Source organism: Ammospiza caudacuta, chromosome 1, assembly GCF_027887145.1.
Source record: "Ammospiza caudacuta isolate bAmmCau1 chromosome 1, bAmmCau1.pri, whole genome shotgun sequence".
Taxonomy (NCBI): Eukaryota; Metazoa; Chordata; class Aves; order Passeriformes; family Passerellidae; genus Ammospiza; species Ammospiza caudacuta.
This window is the reverse complement of record NC_080593.1, coordinates 63,514,109-63,533,979: the sequence shown is the minus strand read 5'-3', so window position 1 is coordinate 63,533,979 and position 19,871 is coordinate 63,514,109. Positions and strand designations below refer to the sequence as shown.

General features: G+C 38.2%; 1 protein-coding gene across 1 annotated transcript in view; it reads left to right on the top strand.

The window, feature by feature from the left end:
* Positions 1–19,871, top strand: part of CDKAL1 (CDK5 regulatory subunit associated protein 1 like 1) — a 382,971-nt gene that overhangs the window by 106,462 nt on the left and 256,638 nt on the right. Inside the window, exon 6 of the mRNA XM_058800651.1 lies at positions 13,257–13,353. Coding sequence (XP_058656634.1) covers positions 13,257–13,353 — 97 coding nt within the window. The remainder of the gene's footprint in view (positions 1–13,256; positions 13,354–19,871) is intronic.

The following is a 19,871-nucleotide window of genomic DNA, read 5'->3' as shown; positions in this document are numbered from 1 at the left end:
AGTTTTGCAAAAAGAAAAAGCATAATAAAAATAAAAATATTTTGTATTGTATTGGCCAGTATTAAATGAAGTAAATGTGTTGCAGATTCTCTAATACCAGGATGTGGAATACCAAGAGTGAGAATGGTTGGTAACATTTTAATTAAACTGTATGTAAATTGAAAATATATAGAGAATCATTGCCCATTCTGATGTCAAGGTCAAGTGAACATATTTTAGAATACAGAACATGAGATTAAGGAGTTGGCTTGTTAAAATTTATAACTTTTGAGAGTTATGTGCAAACTCTCAAATTATTCATGTACTTTCAGAGCTTGAGCAGTCCTGTTGAATGTTGTAGCTCATTGTGAACACCACATGTACCAGTTTTGTGCTTTAAAATTGATAAAGTGAATGTATGAATATTTTAAAATATTTATCTGTGTTTTCTCCTGGGTTACTTTTTAAAGCATAAGTTTTTAGAGGCATGGTTTGGCAGAAGTTTGCTGCAGCAAATAATTCTTGGTGTCTGTGTTTTCTAATTTGGTATCTCTGTTATTGACAATGTGATTTTCTGATAATGATGGCATGTCAAACTGGATGGATACAGAGTTTATCCATCTCAGTGTTATTTTAAATACAACTATTTCCACAGAGCGGGATGAATATAGTCATACAGTGTCTCTTTCAGCTAACCTTGCTTTACTTGTAGGGTCTTGTCTGGATCTGCCTAATTCCCATCAGAGGGAAGACACTCTTGCATGGAACATCTGATAGCTCTTTCAGAAAGTGGCAAATACTGGCAGAAATAAATTGATATACATTGTGAATGGAGGCGGAAAGTAAGAGCAATTTTTGGCACGCTCATGGGAGTAGGGAGGGAGAATGTAGCTGTAACAACACTTTAAGGAGAGTGCATGGGGAATGAAGGCTCTCAAGTCTTCTGAAGGTCATCAGAGTGGATCTGGCCTTCACTTGACCCATGATCAGGGCACAAAACAGGGTAAAAGCTTTAATTTGAAGAAAAGAACAAAACAAAAGACAAGTGAGCAGTTCAGCACTGTTTAACTCTATGTAAAGGTTATTATTAAAACTAGGTTAGGAGTATAAGATGTTTGCTCCTTGCTGTTTTGTAATGTTCAATTGAAGAAACCTTAAAAAAATCAGGTTGAGCTGCTAGAATAGCAGCTGTTATAATAACAATGTAGCACTTACACTACAGCATTACAGAATTAAAAAGGTATTTTGAAGCACAAATGCATGTAAGCTCGTGTGCCCTGTCCATTATGAAGAATTAAGCTGCCTTCTGCTGATACAGGTAGGCCTGTATCTTACACATATGGCATTTTGTATCATCCTAAGTAAGGTTAACGCACACTTTGCTCCTGTGAGTTCTAGGGAAACCTGGAGTGTGTTGTCTGATGCAAGAGATGTGAAAAGTTGATGAAAGGGGCACAGATTTTGAAAGGTGTTTCAGGGAGCACAGTGCTCAATTTCCCAATCTGAGTTTTATTCAAAAGAAAAGCTCTGCCTTGCTCTGGCACCTGTTTTAAAGTTAAGCTTCTGCTTGCTCACAGGGGAAGATCTTCCTGTGTGCAGACTATTCAGAAAAAAAAGGCTCAATTGCCTATTTAATACTTTGAATCTTTGTATAGAGGCTATGGTAGAAAAATAAATCAGGATGTTTATTAATGAAGTAGTATTTGAAAGAAAAAATATGTTTAGTGCAATCAGAGTCTAAAAGAAGTACTTGAGTTGCTAGAAAAATTTGGAAGAAAGACATGAGAAATCTTTTGGAGCAAATTTCAAAGGCATAAGTTGTGCAGTTAGTGCTTCTCCCACCCTCTCAAATTCTGCAGTGTTTGGGAGCCATAGAACAGAGTTTCTTTGAAATTGCTGGTGGGAGCAGAGGGATTTCTTTTCTGGAGTTTCATAACAGGATGACAATTTCCAGTGAGATTCAGCAGAATTTTGAGTTAAGTGAGCTTGATGCAGAGCCTTGCATTATTTAGTATAGTTTCCTGGTGTGAGGTGTCTTGAAGTCTGCAGAGATGCATATTGTATAAAAAATGGAAATGAATTAAAAATATGAAGTGGTTGCATAGGAAATGCTCTCTAAGCAATTCATAGTTCTTAGAGGTATTTAAAGGTTGATATCACTGTTTATATGTTACAGAAAAACCTGAATGTTACAACTTTGGGGTGAATTTACTATGTGTCTCAAGTCCAGGGAAGGAGCTTGAATGAGGAGGGCCTTTTTCATTAGAATTTCAATACAAACACAGATCCATTGCACAAGGAAAGTCTGGGAGCCCCAGAAACATGGAGCTGGAGTCTGCCTCCATTTCCTGTACTCACCTGTGGGTGATCATGCTTCAGGAACAAGACTAGAGATAGTTACAGAAACTTTATCTGTAAAGCACCAAGCTAATTTTACCTTGCAAAGTAACCTTTAAAAATGATTAATTACTCTTCTGGTTGATAATTATCAATTATTATCTCTAAAGAGGTCAATAACATATCTCACTGAGGCCTTTGTTCTGACCTTCCTGGGATGGGTGACAAAGCTGTGAAATCCTGGCGAAGTGTTACATGTGGTTTACTGTGCCCAGAGAGTTACTGCTGCTGGCTATGTACTGCATATGTAGTGTTGTGCATTGTTGGAGCCTGCTTATTCTTCAAAATTAGGTTATTCCATCTATGTGCAGGTGAAGGAGCACTGTAAATATGGTGGTATGAATCTGATAGAATTAAATTTTATGGAAAATTTGGAAGAGAAAAAAGGAAATAGAGCTTTAGGAGTGAAGTAGCTGTTGTCACCTGCAAATATTTATGTTCACTACATACAGAGAATGACACTGATCATGCTGAGTTGGAAGGGACCCATAAGGATCATCAAATCCAACTCCCAGCCCTGCACAGCACCATCCCCAAGAATCACACCATGTGCCCAAGAATATTGTCCAAATGCTCCTTGAGCTCTGTCTGGCATGGTGCTGTATTCAATCCACATTGGATTGCTCTCTATTAGAAATTAAAATTTTTGTTGCTAGAATCCTTTAAATTTTTCTGACTTTTCAGATGTGCATGTGACCTAAAACTTATACAAACCCCTACATTTATTATTATCATCCCTATAAAGTGCCTGGCAGTGTATTAAACTTGTAGGAGATCATCTATTGTGAAAACTACTAGAATGATGTCTTGGTTATTTTAGGAAACATTCTTAGGCAAGCTAATATGCTTAGAGAAATTACCCCTTCAGCTCTGACAGAAGTTACAATTTTCAGCTCTCTAAATAATACATTTTGAACTAGGCTTAGGTGTCTGAACTGGTATTTTCTCAGAGCTACTTCTAGGACTTGTCTTTTTCTATTCTTCTTCTCAGCAACCACCCAGTAAATGTTTTTCCAACCACAGACATCAAAAACCCTAAATCAGAATGGAGGGAAGCGTGCTGCATAAATTGTAAGCAAGGAGCAGATGCAGCTCCTCTGATCAGTCCCACCTCACAGTGGGAGAGCACTAAAGCCATCTTATGCTGCTTGATGCACTTCTGGGCTTCCACCTTTCTAACAGCATCTTCCCCCCTTCCCCTGCGTAAGCATCAGTGACAACAGCTGAGTGGAGAATTTTTTCCAGCTCTACAAGCAGAAGTGAAGTGCAGTTGTCGTTCAAGTCACCCTTGATACTGTAGTTAAAATAGAAAAGACAAAATCTTGGTTTTTTTTTCAGAAGCAAGATTACACTTTTGAATCTATAATGTAACCATAGACTGAAAGCTTCAGTCTCTGAAGGAATTGTAATTTCTCTTCCATTTGCATTGTAGTGTTTGGTGCAAAGCCCTCCTAAGGCATAAAGTTAAAGCAGTGTAGGAGTCTGTTGCTTTCAGGGATTGAGATGAATTTGTGTGAGCACAGAAACCACTAAGAGGTTCTAGCAATACAAAAACCATGCAAATAAATTTTAGGTCAAAATGCAGTCCATGGAGAATTATTTTCATCTTTACCATTCTTTCAGGTGTGGTGTAAAACAATGAGAAATTAAAGGTATCAATGAAGAGTTAGTTGACATCTCTTGATAATTTACTGAGATAAGGCTGGTGGCTAAGTGGCCTGTTACAAAGAATGTGGGATGTATGGTGATGGGGATGTATGGAGAAGACCCATGAACCAGCTCTCATGAGTCATTCTCAGCTGTAAATAACTAAAACATGAACAGATATTGAGAGGAGGCATTTATTGCTCTTTACTTGGTGGGAATTCCTGTGGATTGCTGTGCCTTGAGTGCAGCAGAGGCAGTTGAGAGATAGAAGAAGACTGGAGCCAAGTCCATTGGAGACCTGCTAAAGTGGTCAGGCATGTAGAGGCTAGTGGACAATTTCTGTTGCTCTTCAGGTCCTGTGATCAGTTCTAATCTCTTTCGAGTAGGAAGAGCTTGCTGGGCTTTACTGGAAGAATTTAAAGCAAACAAAACCCCTAAAAGTTAATAAAAATGTGGTACAGTGAAATTTGGACAGAATGAAGGTTCCAGTGTTGAGGAGTGACATATGTTTTTTTTTTCTCCTTAATTTTCTACTCTGTTCTTTGTTGCTTTTTCCTCTGTTTTAACACACTATGTTATAGTCTCTTTCTATTTCATAATTCCTTACAAAAACTAGCCACAGTGGGGCTGCTTGTATAGCAGTTCCATAAGGAAAAAAGAACATGCAGCTTACTGTTCTGAAAAATTACTTCATTGAGTTTTATTTCCTTTTCTTTGTTGGACAACTTCTGACAGTCTTCTGTGCACATAAGATGAAAACTATATTTAGTGGCTCTCAAGAAGTTATTTTTGTTTCTTTCATGTAGTAGCTGTAGCCACCTGATTTTGAGCAAAAAAAAAAAAAAGCCTGGATGTTCAGAATTTTGGCTGCCTTTCAGGTCTGTGGTTTTCTTCCTCAGCTGCCCTGGAGGAGTCTGAGAAAAAAATGAGTTGGCTGTTAGTTCTTTTGTTATGTTCAGTCTTTTTATCAGGATGTTCCATGTTAGACATGCCATGGAATTGTGCAGGGGTTTTGTTCTGATGACTTGGTAAAACACTGTTGGTGTCATGTACTGCCCTGTCTGTTTAGTCCATGTAAATTCTGCTTTATTTTCTGGATTTTCACCATTCTTACCCTATGGAAAAAGATTCCTGGTGTATTATACTTAGCAAAAAACTGGAGAAATACTAATAACCTCTTCTACAACAAATCCTTTTAAAATTTTGTAGGTAGCTTGTTAGTGAAAAGCATGCTATACCTCTGGGAGGAGGGGAGAATGGATTATTTAATTTTCATTCAACACTAATTTCATTTTTTAGTCATTGTATCAGCAGGGTTTTCTATTACAACCACTGGCCATGGATACATATAACTTGAAGCCTGCCTGTACTTTGAACCTGAGAGGCAGTGTAGTATTTCACACATTAATTACTATCGTTACTCTGTGCCCTAAACTGCACTCCTTTTTTTTTAAAGAGATGAATAGAACTAAGAGGGGGGGTAAGATTGGAAAGGTGAAGTAGAATAAATTGTCAGTTAACTAAATATAAAGGAAAGATATGCTATAAATACTGTGATAGAATATTTTCATTCCTGCAGGAATATATGTTGAAAGAACAGAGAAATAGCGTAAGACTTGTGTGGTTGATATAAAAGTTCACTGTTATGATCTTGACTTCCATTTTTTTAATCTGTCAGAAGTTTAGTGTCACTTTGCAAATGAATTTATATGAGATTTCCTTTCACTGTTTTTCATACAAGGGTACCTTTTGACAGTCCATCTAGGTATGCAAAAATAAATTCAGAACAGGAATAAGTTTTCCAGTTTGAAGGGGGAGCATGATGTCTTGCTTTTTGACATAGGAGAAAGAAGTGAAAATGCTTGCTCTTAAAGAAGGAGAGTAGTGTCAGGAGGCAAAGAGAAAAGACAAAATTGCTGCTAGAGCTTTGGAGCTATTTCTGCTTCTGAGAACTCTCCCACCATGGTCACTCCTTAGATTCTTCTGAGAAAGGCTTGCATGAAACTGGAGATTTAGAAAGACAGTGAAGTATTTTTACAACTCTACTACAACTTGTCATCTCTGTGCTAAAGGACATAAAGATTCAAGGTTGTTCAGAAACTGCAAATTTTTTTAACGGGCCATTGCAGTTTCTGCCACCTGCATCAGCTCCCTGGTGGTTTGGCTTCCAGCAACCTCTGCTTTTCAAGATTCAGTGGGCAGAGCTTCAGTGTATCTGGTACTCTGTGCCCCAGAGAAGTTGAGGATACTCGTGCTGTCAGCAGAGGGATGAAGAAGAGCACTGAAGGGAGGGAGGAGGAAAAGGAGCTGAGGAACATAGCAGTGTCCCCTACCAACAATGTGCTTGAAACAAAACTCATAAAGCCCAGATTTGTAGAGCAGCAAAGGCAAATACTTGATTGTTTCATCTGAGGAATGGTGGGAGCCTAAACACTTGCAAAATACTGCAGAAAGACATTTTCTCTCAACATTCTAGTGAGCACCTTCTGCAAACCATGGATGTCACCTGTGTTAGGCAGTGGGGGTTTGTCAGTGCTCAACAAGTCCTGGCAGACTGTGCTGTTCACTTGACAAGAGCTGGGGGAGGTTTGAACCAGTGAGTGGGTGTCTTGAGCAGATTGCCAGGTCCCAGTCTGCTCAACAGTCTTGGGAGGACAAATTCTATTTCTGGTATTTTCTGTTACATGACAAGGTCCCTCAGCCTTCTCAATAAACAGAAGAAGGGAAAAAAACCCAAACCAACAACTTTGTAATTACAAGGAAAAAAAATTAAAATTTAAAATATATATGCTTTTTAGCCAACGGTAAAAATCTGTCTGCCAGCAGCCAAGATGAAAATTTTTAAGGAGCAGATTGTCATTAATTACACTTTCCTTTTAAGAACAGTTGTAAGGCTGGTAACTTCTAATTATGGGTTTTGCAGATTTGCTTTAAAGCTACGGTAAATTGATTTTTAAAAATCTGTTTTCTTAATCATCTGCAGGGACAGGAACTGGCATGTAACCATTTTTGCCTAGCCTGACCAAAAGACATCCTGGAAGTTTCTCACTCATGTTGATAATTCAACTTTGCTTGGGGCTACAAAAATTACTAGCCAGGGCCAAGGTGAGATTGGGAATCTGTTCCTTCATCCCATCCTCTTCCTGAAAGCATTCTGGTCTGATTTTTCAGTTTGATAAAGTCTTTGAACTATTAATTTGAAAGCCTTTGCAGGAAGAAAATACCACCATTACCACTAACATGCTCTGTTTGTGTGAGTAATGACTGCCCAGGAAAAGCTGTTGCATCTTTAATTGCTACCTATAAAGTTGCATTTACAGAAAATTTGAGTGAAATTCAGGCACCAATTTGACTGTTCAGAGTTTCAATTCAGATTTCCTCTTGCAGACAAAGTTGCAGTCACTTCACTTGCATGCCAGGTAGTTGGGTGAAAATAAGTTTCCATTGAATTCAGAAACTTGGGGAGTAATTTGGTATATGTAGCATGTTAGTCTTGGGGTTATTCTCAGAGCTGACATTTCACCTCCTTTAAAAAATTCTCTTAGGGAAGGATATTTTTATGCTTTTATTTATTAATTTTTGCTTGGAGCATGTCTTTACAGCCTCAGTTTGGAGTTTGGCGGAACAAGCATTTTTATCTTTTTGAAGCATTTTCAGAGAAGACAAGCTTGCCTTTGTCAGAAGGGCATGCAACTTATTATTGCTGGAATATTTGCATGTTACCTGATGGTATTTGCCACAGGAAATGCTATCTGACAAGTTTGGTGGGTGCAGCTTGGCAGGGGGATGTCCACTTTGCTAGAGGCTGGTCCTTCAAGAGCAGTTCAGTAAACTCCAATAATCAGCATAGGCATCCTCAAGTGAACTTTGCATCTTCACATGCCTCACAGATAAACTACAGTAATTTTTGGGGGCTGTGGAAGTGCACAAGGAAGCTGACATGCCTAAGCACTCTTGAGCGGTTCTGCTCTGATTAATAATGTTGACAAGCTTTCATCAGGTTTTCCACAATCCTTTGTCTATGGGGCTGTCTGTAACTTTGAAAGCAGAGCTTTTATGAGTTTCTAACGTCCTTTTTGCTGCTTACTCACCCACTCTGCTCAGCATATTGTGACCTCAAAGGTTTCATAAGACTTGTTAAGCTCATCAGAGATAAAACAAGGAGTTCCCATATCCTCTTTTTCTGTTTCCTTCCCAACACCTTTTGTTTTCCCTCAGTTTTGGTGGTTCTGCTGCCTCCCTTCTCCCATGAGCTAACTTAATGAAACAAAATGGTTAAACCCCCCAGTCTTGGCTCAGTAAATGTCTCCTATATCAGTGAGTTAAATGGGGCTGTGGAAGGGCCCAGTGAGCTGCAGAGCTTGGAGCAGAGGAGGAGTGATACCAGATGGCCAGAAGTGAGAAAGAGGGGGCGTTGAAGTTGGAGAAAGGTAAGAGCAACAACAGCAGACAGAGAGGATGGGAAGTGAGCTTTTGGGTACTAATGAGACATTAGAAGCCTGTAAAGCCACAGTTTAACTTACCATTTGTAATTTTTCAAACAGAAGATTGCTGTGTGATTTTATGGATTTTCAGGAGTGCATTCCAAATGCTGTGGAATCTTTTAATTACATGGATGTTGCACTCTCTTTAAGACTTGTAGCTTTCTGCTGATTAATTCAGCAGATGAGAGAGTTGGAAGATCTTTCACATATTTGCATCTTCAGCCAAATAGCATTTCTTTTTCCCCAGAGATATCACAACACCATTTCTGCAGCCTGGGAAGTAGTATCTCCTGAATTTTACTTTTTATAACCATTGGCAGCTTGATCTCATCATATACCCAGCTAATACTGTACTTAGCTAGAGCTGCTGTAGCAGAACTTTTTCATGTATACTGACATTTCTTTGGGCACTTCTGGACACAAAGCTCCCCTTTGTTTATGGCTTCACACCTTTCTAAAACACATGACAAGGACTGTTGTGGATTTTGTGTAATAGGAGGCTACAAGGAGAATGGTATGAACAGACTACAGTGATGCATTGAACAATTCCATTTAAGTATACACATCTTACAGGGAAGTTGCCAGGTTTGTGCAGGTACAACAATGAGGAGGGGTGTGCTACATTTGGTGGGAATAGCTCATGGATGGTCCCTTGTCATCTGCCTAGCAGGATTCAGGTTGAAATAATTACTTTTTCATTTCAGATAACAAAGTTACTTCCAGTTGTCCTTCAGCATTAGAAATAGTTCTTATTTTATGAACACTTCCCAAGTGCTATCCATACAAAGATGAAGAAGCTCACTATAAAGCACTTTCTCCCTTAATTTCTTGTGTTTGTTTAAGAATTCTGCTCTTGGTTCTTCTCTTACTTGTATTTGACTGTTACTTAGTCCTGCTGCAGGCAACCTTCTGCTCATGGTTTATACACTTCTTCATTATTTAATTCCACCAACAATGGGTTTTGGAAGAAAAAATGTGGGGTTTGCAGGCGAAATACTTGGTTTCACATCTCTGGTACTGGAGCAGCACTTTACAAATTACATGTTTCATGCTGACAAGTCTGTAGTTTATCAGCTTTCCTCCCTGCAGACCAGAGTGCTTTTATTTCAGAGGCCTGTTAAGCCTTCCTGTGCAGCTGGGACCCCTTGGTGGGGTGTGGTGGTGGCTGCCTGAAAGCTGTGAGTTACTTAGGAGTTCACAGCTTACAAAACTCCAGTGGGCAGCTCTGCCTATGGAGAGGGAAATGAGCAGGCAAGCAGTGGTGGTCTGGCTCCTCTTGTCCCTAGCAAAGAGCAAGTTAGCAACAACTTTCACTATCACAGATGGTCTTCTGTTGAACTTGGCCCATCTTCTCTGCTTTCACTTTTTTATTGCCTTCCTTGGATTTGAACCTCAGGGAAATGTCCCTAGCTTTTTTCTTTTGGTGGTTCCACCCGAGTATCTGTGTGAGTCATGAGAAAGTGGAGCAGCTTCCTGCCCTGGCTGCCATGGTATCCAGCAGTGTTGCTGTACACACAGTGCTGATGTAGCAAATGCTTATGGGCAGCTTTTTTGGAGACTGGGAGGTGTTTCTTTGTCTTTGTTGTATTACTGACTAAATTTTCTTGAAGTTTAAAAAAGAAAAATTAGGGGAACCATGCCACAAACTGCATAGAATTGTGAGAAAAATATTCCAGTTTAGGAAGGCTCCTAACATAAATACAAGTGCTCATGAGCAAAGCAGAAATTCTCCAGTTACATTCTTAAATTTGCTTTTTCAAGGCAGAATACATGGAAGAAATGTCATTATCTCTGCAATGGAGTGTAATTCTTGTGATCCTGTATGAGTCCTCTGCTGTATGCAGCACCTCATGCTCCTGTTGTTTCCCACTTGTTTTTTGTTTCCCACCCATTACTTAGGAAGTACCTTTCTTAAAAAAAATAATAATTGCTCTAATTAAATTTTTATTCAAATGTATGTCATGCAAGTAGCTTTTAGAAATGAATACTTCTAGAAGATGTTTCATGAGTCAAATTCAAAGTTCAAGGTAAAGTTCATGTAACTTAAAAATAAAAAGGGTTCTAAAAGAGAAGATGTATTTATTCATGCCACCTACTAGATTCCATGAGGTATTATTCTCCTTACTATTCATGTTGTTGAAGACTAAAGGCTCTTCTAATACAGTTCTCGTGCTAACTAGATTTCTGAAGGATAATTTTTGCAGGCTTTTGTTAATATGAGTAGGGCTCATTAAACAATATTAAAAGGAGGTGACAATATAGCACTGGAATGCATATTTTGAGAAGTGGTTCTTGAAATTGAGGCAAAAAAAATCATAATTACAATGGCTTTTCATTCGTGATGGGTTTTATGTATTGTGTGGTATATTATGAAGGTAATGAAAATTTGCTATGATTGAAAATTTAGTTCTGGCATTTCCACTTAATTGCATTTAAAAAAAAAAAGAATCTCAGTGTACAAAATTCTTTGCTCTGCAGAGACCTGTACAACTTTTAAAAAGTTAAGTGAAGGCAATGCTTATTATGAAGAATATTCATGTTAACTTTTCCCCCCTAGCTCTAGTTATAGTCCCAGAAGATACAGCAAAATGTTAAAGCTGTGAAATAACATTAAAATGCCATTTAATGTGTCAAGGGAAACTTTGTTTATTTTTTTTTTCTCAGATAAAAAGACATGAATAAAAGCTTTTTCTTCTGTGGTGCTCACAGGTTTTCAAGTAGATGGAGCGGGCTGTTGCTTGCAGCAGATTATACCAGATGCCAAGTTGCCTAGGGATGTGTGCTTTGTTTGCTGGAGACAGGGCTTATTGTCTTGCCTCCAGGCATTAGGTTGAGTCTGTTAGACTATATAAGTAGTGATTTTTATCCTTTGAGTTAGTGGAGTATCACATGGTGCTATGTGACATTTTTAGGTAAAGCATGAAGTATGACTTTTATTTTCTTATTTTTTCTTGGATATGTAGTAGGTAACCTCCATTGAAGTTTTGAAAAACCCTTAAATGTTTACCACTGAAAGAAAAGAGGGATTACAGGTTTTGGAGACATGTTTCTATGTTCTGTGCTGAAGAAATATATTAAATTAGCTTCTTATCGTAGTTCTTTACCCACAGAAATATTATCAAGGAAGAGATGAAAAGGTGTGCATTTATTTTATACACTCAGTGTGCAAGTAGAGGACCAACAAGGTTCTGTATGATGAATGTCTGAATATTTCCTGAAAGTCCCACTAAAACAAAATCAAATATCTTATAGATATTTGCTGCATTTATATTGGATATGAGGTAACAGTCATAATCTATTTACTTGTTATTTCTCACTTGTGTTTGTTTCTTTCCATTAAAGTAACTTATTTTAGTGCAGCAGCCAACACAAGGTATTTAGCAAAATGGCCTGTGATCTCCTTTATTATTGCAATCTGTGTGTGATTTTGAGCTTTCATTTGAGCTCTAAATTGTAAACAGATTTGCCAATATAATAAGTGTGGAGTGAAATTCTGAGCAGGGAAACTCTCTGTGGTACCACTCTGGGTTGGTTTGGGGTTTTTTTGTTAAAATTGCCTTTGCTGGAGATGGACAGATACTAATTTAGTCTTCATGTGCTTGTTGAACATCACTTTAGTGCATTCATCTTGCAGACAGCTCAAGCAAGCTGAAGAGTATGAAATTGTCTACATACCTGTGTATTGTGGATATTTTTTCTGAAAATTGTGGTGATGTGAATTAGCCTATTCCAACATAACAGTAAACACTTCATGAATTCATACATTGCTGGAGAAAAGATCCAGGTTCCAGTTTGACAGAAGCCATGATGCAACATGTAACCATGAAAGATTGTTCTTGGAGCAACCCATAAAGTGCTAGACCTAGCAAATCTCCTAATATTATTCAGCACTTCCCTTCTTTTGTGTTTTGCACTTTGTTAATTCAGTTGTTGTGTTGGTTAATGTGATGGATGATGTTCAAAGTTGAATGGACATTGGCAGGTTTTGCATCTCACTGTTTTGTGTGTGGCTGCTAGTTCTGTGCAGAACTTCCATCAGTTTTGAGACTCAGTCCTGCCTTGATACTCACTGCTGAATTCACAGTGAGTAAAAATGTTACTAATGAGATGAACAGTGTTAACCATTTCATCTTAGTGTTTTCATTTCCTGCCTGATACTAAGGTAGTGTAAAAGTTAAGGAATAAAATAAGGTATCCAGACAAAGTGCTCAATATGCTTAAATACTGAAACATTTTAAAGTAACTTAATATTTCAAAGTAAATAAGTGTTTTAAGTAGACATCAGAAGACTGATGTAACTGGTCAGTTCTGCCTGGTGCTACATCAGCGTGTCTGTTCTCAGCTAGGGGCTCCTGCCTGCATCCTGTGCTCTGTCCCTTGCATTCTGTGTAACTTCTTGAATCAATGTTAATTACTCTGTCCCATCTTTCTTGGCCAGTTTCTCTTCTACCATTTTGGCAAATAAAGTGAACTTGATTACAGCTTTCAAGTTGTGTTTTTGTCCAACATATGCAATGGTCATGGTCTCTGTAGATACTCCCCAAACTGAACCAGGTGTGCTGTAGCTTCACATGGGGTTCTTTTGGTGTGTTGGTTTGTTTGGTTTCTGAGGCTCAGACATGCTCAAGTTGCTTCTGATTTTGTGAGGTCTTCATTGGGATTATTTTCTGTTTTCACAGGCATAATGTGAGTATTGAAGTTGAAAATGATAATTTAAAAAATATTGACCCTCTGTTTGTCTTTCTTTAGGAAAGCCCAAGAAGGGAAGAAGAAAGTTGTGCTAGCAGGCTGTGTACCACAAGCTCAACCTCGCCAGGAGTACCTGAAAGGCTTAAGTATTATAGGGGTATGTATCTTCAGAAATCAAAGGTTTTCATTAATGTTTTCAATAGGTCAATGTCAATATCTAGACTCTATTGCCTTTCTCTGGGAAAAATCAGCAGAGAAGCTTCCTGCCATGTGCCCCTCCTGTTCATCTTTTTGCATTATACAACATTTAAACCTTCCTTCAGTCGAGGGTGATTTGATTTGGCTGTGGCAAAAGAGGAGAGAAAGAAAAGCATGCTGTTGTTGGAGCTGACTTCCAGTGCCTTTTGAAGCATGGAAATTTCCAGGCTTGATCCAGGATGAAGATATCAGTTACCATATTCTTAAGAATATCACAGTTTATTTGCTCCAAGACAAACCTTAAGACCTTTGTTAAAATCAGTGGAAGAAGCATAGGGGACTAGAGCATATGAATTACACAGACACAGATGAGGATTTCGTGGTTGTTTCTTTACTTCACACTATTAAGCAGAATGGAAAATAGCAATTATTATTTTGTTTAAATTTGAGGCAGTTTGAAGAGTTAAATCCACTGGTGACTGACTTGTTAAACAGTTACCAAGCTTTACCTCGAAAATGAAACCACAGAACTTTGACTTAAGTAATAAAGTGTTTTCAGTGTTCTGTTGGATGTGGTACTACTGTATCATTGAATCACCTTTGGAAAAGAAAAAAGTAAAATGGGTGAATGGATTTCCTCTTTGCTCAGAGGCCACAAAGTTATTGATCCATGATTGGTTATATTATACTGGTTATAGCCAATATAATAATACCTACACATATGTAGACAGAGGGGACAAAAATGAGCCAAGTCACTTTGACCAAGACTTGCAATGTTTCAGTTTTGATGCATTTTAACCTATTAAAATTGGGAAGTTAGATTTTTTTAAACATTTTTCCCCTCTTTTTAAAAATTCTCTTTTAGGTAGCATGTAATTTCTGAAAATTAAGCTCTTCTCATCATCTTCATTTGAGTACCTAGAACCAGTGTTTCATGAAAAGTATTAGTAGTTTAGTATTTTTTACAAAAAGATTTCTGTTAGGACATGAATTAGGTGTTAATGCAGTGTTCCCAAGTGCTTTGAAACTAGACCTGAAAATACTGAAATTTGGTCTTTGCAATAAGGACACTGTCCTCTGTCTGTCATTGCTGTGGTAAAATTTACTGTGCTTTGAATAAGAGATCCCTAAGCTCAGAAAGGTCTCAACCTTGAGGCAACAAAAACAAAGCTAAGAGCATATTATTGTCTATGTTTTCAGTTTGTACATTTAAGATTTTCTTCCCATTTTATAAAGAATGTGTGTGAAAGGGTGACTGTATTTAAAGGACAAGACTTGTTATCTTACTATTGCAAAATATTTTTGAAAGGCAGTTTTTGCAGAATTGAGAAATAGAAAATGTTCTGTTGGCAATAGGATATTGATTCTACTTTAAAATTTTGAGCATTAAGAGTACAGTTTTGAAAATCTTTCTTTTATATGAGGTTGGTCTTCAACTTAGCTGAGAGACATAGTTGATTTATTGTTGCTTATATAAGTTCTGCTATTTTCTCCCCCCACACTTTTTTTTTTTCTCTTTTTCAATATTTATTTTAAAGGACCATGTTGTCTGAGAATGTGTTTATTTACCAGCAATTAGAACTCCCTCGGGGTGGCTTTCTAAAGGCAGTGTGTCAGAGGCTCTTCTGCTCCTCTTGTTAGGATGGAGGAGGAAGTTGTGTTGTAACTACCAGAGAAATTCTAGTAGACCAGAGCTTGTTTTGATCTGTATTTGAAAAATACAGGACTGAACTTCCACTGTTCTTTTTTTTTATTGCCTGATTATTCCTTGGGCCAGAAGGAAAGGAAGGGCAACTTCATATCCTTCTTACCATTTGTGATGTTACTGTGCTTCTGTGTTTCTTTAAAATAATTGCTACTTTATAAACATAATATGGGTTGAGGCCTTGCCATAGGCTGTGTGTAAGGCAAACCACCATGTGACATGACAAGGTGAAGGAGCTCTTTTGTGCAACGGGAAAATTCTAGGCAGTAATAAACCTGCCAAGGGTGAAAAGTACCTGAAGCACACAATAATGCATTACAGAGGTTCACAGCCAGTTCCCCTCTGGTGGTTTCCAGAGCTTACTCCTTTGAGTTTGTGGTGTACTTACTTCAAACTCAAGTGCTTGTGCAGTGCACAAAGAGACATCAGCTCTCCTATGTAGTTATCACTCACTTTTCATTTTTAGTTGCTAGGAAGTAACTAAAAAAAAGTTAGACCTAAAGTACACACCCTAAGTACACCTAAGTTACACATCCTAAAGTACGATGTGTAACTGTGCAGATTGTTTTGAGGGGATCATAGGGGAAGGGAAGGGAAGGGAGAGACAAGGGGGAATGAAAGATTTAGCTGACAGGTTATGTTTTGGGACCCCTGAATGGATGCAGCTAATGGTAGTGCTTCCTCACTTCCTGAGCTGCATACAAGAACATGCAAAACCCTGGTTCCCAGTGATAGTTGAGCCGTTGGAATGGGATATTCTATTTCATTGACATTTTCTGGAGTTTTAAGGTGCTTGATCTCCAAATGATGCTATGTGTGGGAACCCCTAGTCAGGTTGCTGGGAGTTTATAGGTCTTAAGGGGCTTCACAAGGCCCGTGTATCCATGCTTTGAAATCATCAAACTTGCTGTGCAGACTGAAAGCATGGGGCCTAATCCACATATGTATTCCATTAAAAGCATACAATAGCTCCACAGGTGAGTGAATCCTGAATGAGAACTCAAATTCTCCTTCCTTCTCTGTCTTTCCCAGTGTAACATCTAGCATCAAAGATCTATCACCTCCTGCCATACACCCATCATCCAAGGGAAGTGTCTCACTCCTATTCTTTCATCTGCACAAACCCACACAAGCAATCCAGTGTTGCTGCTCTGGAAGGCTGTAACCCCCCCTTTGCTGCTGCTCTCTGGGTCAGAAGGTGCAGGTCCTGTGCATGGTAGGGCACTGCAGGCTCTTTGGCCAAGATGAGCCTGAAGCCGCTGCTTCCAGGAGAAATACATAGCCATGAAAGTCCTCTGCCAAGGCTCCTTGCATTCTCCTGACCTCCAACTAACCCTTTCCCCTGGCTATTCTACTGTATAAGGCAAGCCTTAAGTAATTTTCTTTTCATATCCAGTTTGAAACTCTGGAATGTGATTAGTGGGAGTGCTGAACACTGCCAGCAGCAGCACATAACACTAGGAGCACTGCTATAAAGTGATGATGCAGCATAAAAAATGCTAAGTGCATTACAAAAAGGAAGCACTTTATTTCTCAAGCTGTACATCTGTAATTGGTATACACTTTTAAGTTTAATGTACCTTATTCCTTCATTTGTAAAATGCTCCGGCGAGCAAAGCTTTAGCAGTGCCATTGTGAAAGGAAATCACTGGAACTGTACCAAGTGTCTGTACATCCCTACTGCTTTGGCCTCATAAACCAGGAAGATACATTGTATGGTATTTCTGTGGTTCAGTTCATAAAAGTTTTGATGATGTTTGCAAAACAGAGATAGTGATACTTGCCTACCTTGCAGTGTTTATAAGGCCAGACTGCATTCAAGATTTGGAGCCTGTCTGCTGCCCTTAAAACAGAGCCTTGCATGAAATGCAAATATCCAATATGTACTTCATGAAAGCCAAATTTGATGGAATTTTAGTCTGAATTATTTGAATTAGCAGAACTTATTGGAAAACATGCTGAAAACCTGGGAACAGGTGGACACTCTTATTCTGTAACTTATGGCTAAGAATGGCTTCATACAAATGTCAGCTGGTTTGCTTTGGCTTTTGAATTCCCAGGTTGATATTCATATAGGACACTTGAACTGGGAAAGCCAGAAAAGAGTGTCAGTTAAGCACCTGCTTTTAAACTGAAAATTGGATGTGCAGATAGAAAATGTTAATTTCTACAGTAGCTCTGTACTATCCTATCAAAGGGTGTAGCAATTAATTTAGATAAGAATTATCCTTCAGCCGTGTCAGTGTTTAGCAATGAAAATCAGTTGTTTATGTGCATCTCTGGGGTAGTCCCCTTTCCTTTAAAGTTTGTGTAGATCCTCCTCTCAGGATACATTCCTAACCCAGAGTAATGCCCATTTGGTCAGTATTGTCAGCAAAGGTTTTAAACACAGATGTTATCCCTCTGAAGCCAGGGTGGCTATAGTCACATGCCTTTTGAAGTTATGTATTAAGCCCGAGATTTATCTTGCCTAAGTGCTGTAATTTGAGAGTCTGTTTTGCTCAGCTCTCTTTATGGTCAATGAAGATAATTATCTCTAAAATAATTTAGATTTTTAGAAGACCTGAGGTGCCTTTTGAAGCCATGTATTTCCCTTTTACTGTCTTTAGAGAGGGGATAGGCTGAGTAGTCTTTTAATATCCAGTGTTTGGCAGAGATCCCTAAACAAGGTGAGATGAAACAGAGAGTTGGTGAACTGAAGTTAAAATATTTAGGATTATAAATAGCATGTTGTAATTACCTAAGACAGACTGTTTTATCTATGTAGTGACCATTTTGTTTCTTAACTATGCCAATGAAAATCAATATATGGGCTTTTTTCAAGATGAGAAAAAAATATTGTTTTACTTCAAGTAGCTCTGTTTAGATATTATGGTCACTCCTAGGGTGTTCACATTGTGTCTTGGGAAACATTTCTTCATGTAAAGGGTGATCATGCATTGGACCAGACTACTCAGGGAAATGGTTGAGTCACAATCCTTGGAGGTATTTAAAAGTCGTGCAGATGTGGTGCTTAGGGATATGGTTTAGTGGGGGCTTGACAGTGCTGGGTTATTATGAATACAAATGATTGCTGAGCTGCACTTAGGCCTAGTTCTGATCCCACCAGGAAGGGTCAAAGATTTTTCCTGGCCTTTGTTTCAACTCAGCCTTCATGCTTTGTAAAACTCTCTTTATCCTTGCTTTTTCACCAGACAGTTCCCTGCTTTGGCTACTTCTCCAGCCTTGCCTGTGCTCTCGGCCCATATCAATCTCAGCCCACATTTCTGCACCAGCCCTGATTTGTCCTGGTTGAGTGTTTTGTTTCTTGTTTTTCTTTTTGCACAGTTCCCCTCAACTGTCAACTCTGTTCTGTCTGTAGCTCTTGTTCTGTTCACCTCCCAGTGGAGAACCATTTGAAGTGGACATTAAGTCAGAAATGTACCTAACTATGCTGGAACCACGGTGCCACAAGATCTGTGGAACCAAGTGGGGTGCACTAACACACCCAGGAGCGGTGTCCTGCTGTCAGTCCTGGGGTTTGGTTTTTTGAGGCACTCTGCAAAGAAATGTTGAGGAATGGTGTCATTTCCCTTCATACACCACCAGGATGTCTCTGTGCTTCATGGACTTCCTGATGCCTGATGGAGAGAGACATTATTGGAGCTGTGCTCTGAAGGTTTATCTTTGATGCCAGTCTAGAGCAGAATTATTCATAAGGTTAGTGAGATGTGAGGAAAAGCATCCACCAGACCTTTATATAGTCAAGAAAATTTCACTACTATGACTTTGTAAATTTTTTTTTCCTTTTTCATTTCTCCCCCGCCCTTTTTTTTTCCCCCAATAAGAATTTTCTAAGCCTTTCACTCTTTTCACTTCACGTTCACCTCACATTTCTAAGATACTTTTATCTTCATAAATGCAGACTGGAAGCATTCCACATTTTCTTCCTGAGCACTTGGGGCTTTTGCCAAAAAATTTCCAATAATTTCAAATGAAAAATATTTAATGTGGGAAATAACATGTAAGGCAGAACAAACATCCATTTCTAGGTGAAGATCTCATCTCTCAGACTACTAATTTTAATTACTTACATGAGCCATCTTCTTGACAGACATATTGAGAATAATTTAATTTATCCAATAAAATGAAGATGCAATATAATGGTTGGTGTTTTTTTTTTCTGTCTTTATTCAGCAGGGGATTTGGAGCAATGCAAAAATTCCTCAGATGCACAATGCAGAAAGTAATTGGTAGCTCAGGTTATGAACCACCCAGATTTCTCATATTTTAAATTATTAAAATGGTTATGAACCTGAACAGTCTAGTACTGAGACATATAGCAATAATACTTTAGGTAATATAACACAGACTTTGCTCCCTGTCTGTAGTGCAGTTTTAAGTGTGCACACTTCTATTTCCAAATGGAAGTTTTCTATTTATTTTTTAAACATTTAGTAGAAAGTATGTATGTTAAATATCTTGAGTCATAATTTTTAAAACTATATCCAAAATGGATGTTTACACTACTATGTAAATATGCATGTGTTCCATATGACTGCTTATGTGTGCTTCCTTTATAAGCTGATTGCTAGGTATGTATGTCTGTAATGTGAATGCTTGTGATTCAGAAAATTATTTAAATACATTTATTTTTCAATAAAATTATTAAACTGGAAATATTAGGAATACTATAACTAAATTTATAGAATTTATAACTAATGTACTGTATTAAAAAATCTGAAATGGTGGACATGCCTATTTTAAAATCTGTATTTCAAAAGAAATACAGA